Source organism: Oncorhynchus clarkii, chromosome 3 (assembly GCF_045791955.1).
Source record: "Oncorhynchus clarkii lewisi isolate Uvic-CL-2024 chromosome 3, UVic_Ocla_1.0, whole genome shotgun sequence".
In the NCBI taxonomy this organism is placed as follows: Eukaryota; Metazoa; Chordata; class Actinopteri; order Salmoniformes; family Salmonidae; genus Oncorhynchus; species Oncorhynchus clarkii.
The window spans coordinates 19,980,604-19,991,154 of NC_092149.1; the positions used below are offsets into that span (position 1 = coordinate 19,980,604).

Genomic DNA, 10,551 nt, shown 5'->3' on the forward strand with positions numbered 1-10,551 from the left:
TTGAATTCACATCAGTTGACAACTCAATACCTCGCAAGTAATAATTCAAAACTAGATGTTGAACTGACATCTGTGCCCAGTGGGCAGAGGCAGTATATAATATGGCATGGCATATACAAGATTAATATACTCAACCGTTTTGTTTGAATGAATTACTTGAGAGGTTTTGAGTTATCTGACTAAATCAAAACTGTTGTATTTCCAACTAAATGCTTGATAAACAGATGACACAGACTCATTTAGCTGCAATATGTTTATAATTAGGCTTTTGAAAGTTGTAAAGGACAGACAGAGATACACGCGTACAGAGATAATCTTAGTTTTAGTAATACACAACTCTGGGATTATATTTGAATTTTAATGAATATAGAGTTCAATAACAATTTCATGCATGAATACTCATAATCCTTCACAACATTATATAGTTTGGAATATGTTATCAAATACAGAAGGTCATTTTAAGGTACTTTTACGATTTTATGTCGAAATGCTCTAGCCTACAACCAGGACATGGAAGGAACATTTGAATTTTTAAAGGATATTTTGGAGCCATGAGAGTTTAGTTGAAAATGAAGCCTCCAAACTTGATATGTACAGGCTTTACATATTTGTTCAGGAGTTTTTCATTCAGCCACACCCTGACACCTTGATGACACATTGTTCACCACTGAGCATGTAACCCTTGTTGCACAGGCAGCCCTCCACACAGACTTTGGAACAGATCTCTGGGACATTGGGATCGGCACAGGTAGCAGGGCAGGCTGTGCCACATAGCTCATAGTGGCTGTGGTATGGGCAGTCCAGGGCTGTTCACGTTAAGAATAAACAAACATCACAAATGTAGTCATAATACATTCTGCAAATGCACAAGTGGTTATATCGTGTCATTATACACATTTGAGGATGTCTGAGTTCCTAAATGTGATGTTTTGTTATAGCTGAGTACTAACGGCAGTTGGAGGCCTTTCTCCACAGTGGTGAGACAACAGCCCCAGCCTGCTGACATTCGGCCACGTAGTTAGCCAAGGCCTCACACAACACCTCCTGTCGACCCTCATTCAGACACACATCATAGAGGCATTTTGAGGCAAACTCCTTCACCGGCACATTCTTATGACACTGTTCCAATGGCCCCCCTCTGTCAGTCATCAAACCACAGTACTTTGGTCCAGTATAAAGTGCCCGGTCTGAATCTGAGCATGTGGGGCAGTTGCTGTTACAGACGTGCCAGCAGAATGGGTCACCGTCGGCAACACTCCAGGATGCCACCCACGCCGTGGTATTTGATGAAAGCACACCTGTGGGAGTGGTGAAGTCATCTGCTTTGTTACCATTGTAGTTGCCACAGATGCCACCGAGGTTGTCGTAGTAACTGCTGCTGATGGTCACCATGAAGAAGGCTGTCCAGTCAAAAGTGATCTTCAGGCCGACATCTGTCTGGATGGTCCCTTGGATACCAGACTCTGTGATTCTGATGCTGTCAGACTCCAAACTCAAAGGGAGGGCAGACCTAATGCCATCAATCTGAGACGATAGAGAGATGAGGATTTAAAGAGGACTTAAAGTGGATGGAGAGCATACAGGATTCTTACATTCAACTTCAACATGGAAAATCTGTATCAAGTATAACTGGAAGCCACCCACCTCCACTGTCCCTCTTTGGCCACTGAGAATGGTGATCCTGTGACCACTCAGGTCTATGTTGGCTGACTTGAGGAAGGAGCCTTTGGAGTTGACGCGCAGCTCGTTCTTAGTCTGGATGCTGAACTGAGGTAGGGTGGGATCTTTGCCAGTCGTATTCACCAGAATGTAGGAGCAGGTGCCCATGAAGGAGAATGGCTGGCCGTCGAACGTGCTGTAATGAGGGTCACCGAACAACCAGCAGCTGGCCTTGGACTGGGCCACACATACCGCCTTATTGTTCATCACCGCACAGTTTTCCTTTTCACGGCACTCGGTATCCTCACAGGGGTCTAACAAAATGTGCATTAGAGACATTAGCAAATCCTGATCATAGTAATATTAAAATAAGAACATTGACAAAGATCATAATTCCACATCCAAATTCACTAACACAAAGCCATATCTGTTTGGTTGCATTATTATTAATGTTTTTTACCTGTGCTGTAGCAGTCCATGACTCCATTCTTCAACCCACATTGCTGACCCTCTTTGCACTGTGAGTTCTTGCAGGTGAATACTCCTGCGGCACAGCTGCAGGTCTCAGAACAGTTGCGCAGCATCACAGACTGGCCAGACTGAAAACCAGCAAGACATGTAAATGATATCATTGAGTTTACACTATGGTGGAAACCATAGGACGACTGTAAACAATAAATATTTAGGATAGTGATTGATTATATTATTTGCACTTTATATTTGCATATGGCGTAGAACAGATGCAGGCCTTTAATTGTAATAATCACTTTAGGATACCATTGAATTTTTGAGATATGAAAAAACAATTTACTTGTCAATACACAATAAATCAGTAATCACCTTGTAATAGTGTCCATCAACCACACAGCCACAGTTCTCCCGTAGGACACACTTGCCACCATCAAACACAAAGCCGTCATCACACTGGCAGCCCTCCTGGCATAGTGGGCATTTGGGAGACTCACTCAGAGAGTCACAGGTGGAAGAACAGGTGTCGGCACACAACTCATAATGACTGTTAGCTGGACACGTCAGAGCTAGAGGACAGATGAAAATGGGAGGAGATGCATGTTATCAAAAAACTTAAATCAGCTTCAATTGTTTTTCAGCAGAGCATTAGGTCAGAGAAATATTACACACTAAGATAAACCAGGATAAGGTAAATCAACTTTCAATATCAAAATTTACTCACGACAAAACTGGTCAGATCTCCAGCTGCTGACAAGGCCACCGGATGCCTGACAGAAAGTCACATACGTCTGTAAGTGGCGGCACAGGGCATCCCCACCCTCTCCCTCCTTCGTGCACTCCTCAAAGTGCTCTTGTGGTGGCACAACAGCATGGCATTGGGCAAATGGACCCTTGGTTGACTTTATGATGCTACAAGCCGGCGGGGGTCCACTGGTGGGAGGACACTTCAAGCCACCGTCACATCCTGTCTGACATTTGACCCCTTCCTGAACCACCAACCACCCCGCTGCAAACTTCTCCACAGACGGCTCCTGCAGCCCACTGGGCAGCAGGAAGTCATCCTCCTTCTTGTCATTATAGTTGCCACAGAGACCACCGGTAACACCTTTGTAAGTGGATGGAAGCTGTATGATGGCGCCAGCAACGGTGTCGTAGGTCACCATCAAGCCAAAGTCTGTTACCACGACGATGTTAATGCCGTTCTGGTAGGCCCTGACCTTTCCATCTCCGAGTGACAGTGGGAGATTTGTTGCAACGTCATCCACCTGTGAAAGGAGGAAAGATTGAAAACATCAGTTTTTCTAATCCGATGTTGCTTTTTAATACTGAAATGAGTAGATCAATACAGAAAACTACCGTTATTTCCCATATAACTCTGGGAGACATAGATATCTTGTATTTGTAGGCCTGTATTTCAACCCTCCTGGTGACCATTGCATCATCAATCTTGGTCAACTGCTGCACTGACACAACAAACGGAGCCATCGATCCGTCTTTCTCCACAACCTCCGACATTTTGTACACACAGTCCCCGTGTAGGCTGAAGCAGCTGCCATCGAATGAGTGGAATCTCCTGGCCCCGCTCACATGGCAGGTGCCCGTACTCATGGGTATACAAGCCTGCACCCCGTCTTGGACCTGGCACTTCTCATTGGGACCGCAGGCAAACTTCACATTACACTCCACGTGTCCATCCTTTTTACACACACAGCGCTCTTTGCACTGGCCGCTGGGGAAGAACACCTGGCCCATCTGGTAGTATTGGCCTTGGTGAATGCAGCCACATTCAGCCAGCGGCACACACTCGCTGTCGCTCTGTATGAAGCCGTCGTCACAGACACAGCCCTCGGTGCACAGGGAGTTCCAACAGCTCTCAGGCTCATCGAGGCCACTGCAGGTCTGTGGGCAGCCTGAGGCACACACCTCATAGTGGCTGTTGACCTTGCAGGAAGATGCTACAACACATTAGGTCAAATTTAGAATTACATTTTGGTACCAGGAGCTGCTAGCTAGACAAACCACTTCTGACTTATTGTAATGATCATAATTGTTAGTCATTGTTTTGAAACACACATCTGATGAGGTGTGTCTGTGCACTACTTACGACAGAAGCTGTCCGACCTCCACTGTTCCACCTTGGCAGGGGCATCCTGGCAGGCAGTGGTGTAGGTGCTGAGGGCGTTACATAGGGCAGAGGCATGGCCACGGTACATACACATGTCAAACACACAGTCCTCATAGTACTCTGTGGGGTTCACCTTGGCGTGGCAGTGCTTGAACGGACCGTTTTTGTCTGTGATCCTGCCGCAGTACTTCCCTGTTTGGTAATCAAGCATCAGGCTGTGGTCACAGGTGGGGCACTTCTTGCCGTCGCAGTCGCTGGAGCAGCCAGGGTCGTTCCCAACTTTCCAGCTGTCCCCAAATACTGTTGGAGTGTTGGCAGGGCTCTTGTCTGGTTTGAGGAGGTCATCGTTCCGTTGGCCGTTCCAGTTTCCGCAGAGCCCTCCAATGAGGTCTGAGTAGGTGCTGGGGAGGGTTAGGGAGACGTGGCTGTTCCAGTTGAACTTCAGTGTCAGGCCAAATTTGGTCTTCACCACCCCGAAATACCCACTGCGGAAGATGGACAGTTGGCCATCTTCTACATCAAATGGCAAGTTCACATACTGGTTGTTGACCTGGGAAGATATAAAGAAATGTTGATGAAACACGAAGGATGATACTGTCCTGATATTTCCTCTTACATTAAGTAGTATAATCATAAAAGCTCATTGACCAAGTAAACCCAGAATGCAATTATGTCATTCATTTGGAATGGATAACATTTTAAGGTAGCTTACCAATACTTTGCCAGGGTTGTCCCTACTCATGGTGATGATGTTTTTGAAGACAATGATGGTGACTGTCTTTGTGTAAGACACTGCCGTGTTCCTCCCCCTATTCTGATTCTTTACAAGCACCTCAAAAGGCGCCAGAGAATTGTCATCTTTGCTGACCGATTTGGAGAGAACGTAAGTACACGTTCCTTGGAAGTCGAACCTCTTGCCATCAAATGTGCGGTAGTGGGGGTCGCCTGAACCTTGGCAAGAGGCATATGATGTTGGGTAGCACTCTCTCTTACCGCTCTGCAGGCCACACACCTCTGATTTCTTGCATGCTGTTGCTTTGCATTCAACCTTGGCTGTTCCTGGATTGCATTCACACTGCTTTGTGCATTTGTCATCTTCCCAGAACTTCATTCCAGACGGGTAGTATCGTCCTTCATAAGAGCAGCCACAGCTCTCCTTGGAGACGCATTTGTCTCCACTGAGGACAAAGCCCTTGTTGCATTGACAAGTCTCCACACAGGGTTCCTTGCACTTTGCTTCGGCATCTAGATCTGAACAAGAGGCAGGGCAAGCTGTGCCACACGCCTCGTAGTAGCTGTTTGACGGACATTCCAGTGCTGCAAATGTGAAATGGGAAAATATATTTCAATAATTGTGAAATGTACAATCTAAAAATCTTTATGAAATGTCTGGAAAGAAGAAAACTCACAGCATCCAGTGATTGTCCTCCACTCAGGGCTAATTTTGACCCCCTCGGCCAAACAGGCATCATTGTAGCTTTTCATGTTCTCACAGAGGAACTGATAGATGCCTTTATTGATGCAGACGTCATAGACACAGTTGTCCATGAACATGCCTGGGTCCAGGACCTTGTGGCAGCTGGCGAATGGGCCGTCTTTTTTGGCCAAGAGACCACATAACTTCTCTCCCTTGTATTTCTGTTGGAGAGCCGGAGTGCAGCTAGGACATTCCCCTTGGCAGTCATCATGACAGAACAAGTCACCGTCTTCAGTTCTCCAGCTCTGGGCAAACTTCACCACTGTGGGTTCCTTGTTACCTTTGGGGTTAGTGAACTCGTCATTGTGATCCCCGTTGTAGTTCCCACAGAGCCCACCCAGGGTACGGAAGTAGCTGCTGGGGACAGTGATGTAGAACTTCATGTTCCAGTCGTACATAACCTTCAGGCCAAAGTTTGTCTTCAGAACAGCATAGCTGCCACTATACACCACCGTTAGGTTTCCTCCGGCCAGGGTCACAGGCAGGTAGACATTCTCACCATTCACCTAAGAAAATATCAATAAGCATATGGAAAAACCATTCAGTTCACCTCCTGGGTTCACCAAATTTACCATGGAACTGACCCCAGTCCTGATAATATCTCTCTGGTCTCTTGTTACTTACCTCAACCTTCCCTTTATGCGTGCTCATCACCACAGTCAGCCCATAGACCGTGACTGAGACTTTCCTTACGAAAGACACCCTCTTGTTCCCTCTGTGGTTGTTCTTGGTCAGGACAGTGAACGGGATGAGGCCAGGTTCAGATTTAACAACCGTGGCCATGACGTAAGAGCAGGTGCCCTGGAAGTCAAATCGCTCCCCATCAAAGGTGAGGTAGTGGGGGTCGCCCACGGCCCTGCAGATTGCTTTGGAGATGTGGGCACAAACCCCCTTTGTACATTCTTCCTTTTCTCTGCATTTGACTTTCTCACAGGGGTCTGGTGGTGGAGTGGGTGGTGCAGTGCCTGAGGGAGTACAGAAGCAACATTCAAGACTAACACTAGTTTTCATGCAGTGCATTTGTTGTGTTTTGTTTAATTGTGTTGCGTAGAATTGCGATGTGTTGCGTTGCATTGGGGTTGTTGAAGAGTTGTCCTCTTTAACAGGAGGTATTGAGGGGCAGTTGATAGGCCATTTAAGTGTATGTGTCAATTAAACAGCGTACCTTTGGAACATACTCCTGTTGTTGCGTAGCCGTCTCTAGGCATGCCACCATAAACGTAAACAGCCATGAGGGAGTCGCCTTTGATGGAGAAATGTTGTTGCTGCTCTCCCAATGGAACATTTACCCACATGTACCTAGGGTCTGAGTTGAATGATGTCCATTGGAGAGATTTCACACAATTATTTTTTTCACAGACTTTAACGGTTTTGATCCCTTCCCCCTCGGAGACAATGACCAATGTGCTCTCGAATTTGCTCTGCGTGTCCACCGACCACTCTTTGGCTAGATCAGACGTTGGGAGGATGTTGGTGAGGAACGGATCATAGGGCTTGTTGTTGCTGAAGTACATCACCATGACCTTCTTATCGCTTTTGATGATCAGCGGATATTTGGGTTGGACAGATATCACATACGCCTGCCCCTCATTCAGCTCTTTAGCAGTGGATACCTTTCCCTCAAAGATCTTCACTAGAGTGTTGTCCTCTGAGGCCACAATGTTGACAAAGTCTGTTGATTGGGTCATGTGCATGGAAGGAACCAGGTAATTGGTGGAGAGGCTCTGTACCGGTAGCAGTTGTTCGTATACGTGATTGCAGCGGCCTCCATCTGCAATGCACTCGTGTCCCCCGAGGACTGCCACAGGGTGCTTAGCTTTTACCCTGGTCCCAGTGAAAGTGGTGTAGCTTTGGTAGAGGTAGACCTGGTATGGTTCCATGGTAACAATCATCGCCTGTCTTTGCTTCCAGGAATCCACGCCACTGACATTCATGTTGGAGACAGGGATGATCGTGATCTTGTTGGGCTCTTTGCCATTGATAATAGACATAAGCTTGTGCATGTTGCTTGGACCCCCTACAGGGGTGAAGGCCACATAGTCAGTACCCAGCTGGTCAGTTGGGAAGACCACACTGCCGTCTCCGGTCGAGAACTTGTAGTTGAAGGCCACCACCAAGATGTCAGAGTTAGAGGTGACCTGCACTGTTTTGGTGGAAGCTCCTGGACCCCCAATTTCAGCGGTACCAGGTATGCTGATCCATTTGGTGTTCTGTTTCTCTATTTTCACAGAGGTCGAGAAGCCGATTGCATTGACCTGAATTTGAACAATGGCTGGATAATCCTGTGTGGTTATGGCCAGTTTAAGACTCTGATCATCTTGGTAGCTCAGCAAATAGTTAGGCATAAAGGCAGTAATGAACTCCCGCCCCACTGGGCATGATCCACTGACCACTAAACATAAAGGAAGAAAGACAATTTTACAGATGAGCACCTGCATTCTTTTCGCAACCATTTGACTAATGTAATATCAGTTTAATAAGGAAACATATACTATAGCTTAATTAAGTACAGTACAATTGTCTTGCTCCGACTGCTCTTGCTGAATTCATTGACTGTCAAGTGTCATTTTAGTAAGGCACAAAATAATTTGTTTTTGCTTGAATGACATGACCTTATACAAATGTTTGTGTACATAACAATTCACATGCTGTCGCTTCCCCCTGCATAGCTTTATAACCAATATTACATGTCTATATAGTGTGCCTTGCAGAACAAACTACATGAATGTACTTTCAAATTAGAGGAGTCTAGAAATATTTAATTTGCCAAGCTACGGTACAGTATTTGTTTACCCATAATGTTAGATAATAATAAATGATCAACTTGCTAAATTCTGGTAGTGATTACATGACATGTAATATTGAAAGGTAAACTGTGATTCTTACCTATGAATAGGGTGACAGCCACACAAAGCAGGAAAGTTGTCCCCATGGCTACTGACAGGAGAGAAGACAAGTGTAATTAATAGTAAAGGCATTTACTTTCATTAATTAATATCCATCAATAAATTACATTCACAAAAATAATGTGATTACTATGCATTAGTACATTGTACATGCATCTACGAAGACAGGAAATAGTTTATTTCAAATCACTTTCAGCTCTGTAATAATTTGGTCTTCAACTGATACTTTTCACCAATATTTCTAATGCAAAATACTGACTTAATGTCCATACTTTACCTGTTGGTGGGACCATGAAGGATATAACAGACAGACAGGGATGAGAGGGTGTCTTATATTGTGAAGACGATGGATAAAAAATAACACATCCTTGCCAAAATATTTAATTACCGTACTTATTAAGTCAACATAGCGTATATATGACTGTAATGCATATATTGACAACTTTGCGTCTTTAGATTCCATCTAACCAAAACATTTACATAGGCTTTGTCACGTCTACTCCCACTCCTTCCCTCTGGCGTTTGAAGTCGCCAGTATACTAACCACTGGTCCTGGGATCCTTCATTATGCACACCTGGCATCCATCATTATGTGCACCTCCAGATCATTAGGATACTCACCTGGACACATTGTTCCTGTGTTCATGCTTTATTGACACTGTTATGCTGTCTCATTTCATGTTTCTTGTTTTATTAAATGTTTCACCTGCACCTGCTTCTCGACTCACAACGTCTACTTTTGTCGCACACACCCTGATCTGTTTCACCTGTCTTTGTGCTTGTCTCCACTCCCATCCAAGGGTCACCCATCTTCCCTGTTATCCCCAGTGTATTTATACATATGTTCGTTTGTTGCCCATTTTTTTGGTTTCGTGAAACCAGCGTTTTTCCCCTTGCTCCTATCTGTTCTAGTTCCGGTTTTCTAGTTTTCACGGTTTGGCTTTTCTGCCTGCCCTGACCCTGAGCCTACCTGCCGTTCTGTACCTTTCCACACCACACTGGATTACTGATCCCTGCCTACTCTGATCCTGAGACTGCCGTTGTGGATCTTTTGCACCCTGTCTGGATTACTGACCTATGCCTGCCCCTGTACTAGTAATACACTTTTTTTCTGACAATGTCTGCATCTGGGTCTTACCTGAAACATGATAGTACCAACTGGCCATGACCGTCCCAGCAGACTCAGACCAGCTCCACAATACTGTCTCCCTGCAAGGAGCCACCATTGGACGACACGAGAAGTTACTGCAATGTCTTTTGGAGGGACTCCATACCCTGGCAGAATGCCATGACCAGGCAATCAATACTTTGCTGGAGCAATTCCGCGGGTCACACACATAATAAACAAGCAAGCATTGTTCCTTCACGGATTATCGGAGGTGGTCAAAGATGAGTTTGCAGCCCGGGAGCTGCCCATGCACCTTGACTCCCTCATAGCCTTGACCATCCTGTGACCTGTCGCTCTCGATTCCCACCTCGCCTCCGAAGAATCCCGGAGACCCCCAAATTCTACATGTCCGAGTGAACCCGACGTCACCTGAGTTCTCTCGGGACTCACCATGGGCTAAAGACTCGCCTACTTTGGAGTCCAAGCACCCGAGCAGGGCGAGATTAACTCCGGCTGAGCGCATACGCCGACTCAACACCCAGAGCTGTCCATATTGTGGAGCTACAGGACATTTCGTAGCTACCTGCCCATTAAAAAAACAGACTCATCAAGAAGGAGCGAGTACTCTGGTGGGCCTTATGGAGAACTTTTCCTATCCCCTTACTCGCAGTCCTTTCCATGCCATCCTGCTGTTGGGGAACCAGTCTAAATCTCTCCGGGTACACATCGACTCTGGGGCCGATGAGAGTTTTTTGGACGCTACCCTGGCATCTGAGCTGGGCATCCCCACTCAGCCCTCTCCATT

At 45.9% G+C, this 10,551-nt stretch overlaps 1 protein-coding gene across 1 annotated transcript; it reads right to left on the reverse strand.

The window, feature by feature from the left end:
• Positions 1 to 238: 238 nt before the first annotated feature.
• LOC139390628 (IgGFc-binding protein-like) lies at positions 239 to 9,888 on the reverse strand. The gene is made up of 13 exons (XM_071137882.1): positions 9,777 to 9,888; positions 8,619 to 8,666; positions 6,898 to 8,124; positions 6,357 to 6,697; positions 5,665 to 6,238; positions 4,968 to 5,572; positions 4,235 to 4,805; positions 3,487 to 4,085; positions 2,852 to 3,395; positions 2,500 to 2,696; positions 2,120 to 2,258; positions 1,645 to 1,973; positions 239 to 1,524 (listed from the first exon to the last, which is right to left on the reverse strand). Exons 1-13 carry the CDS (start codon positions 9,862 to 9,864, stop codon positions 946 to 948), a joined length of 5,841 nt encoding a protein of 1,946 aa, XP_070993983.1. The 5' UTR covers positions 9,865 to 9,888; the 3' UTR covers positions 239 to 945.
• Positions 9,889 to 10,551: the final 663 nt, after the last annotated feature.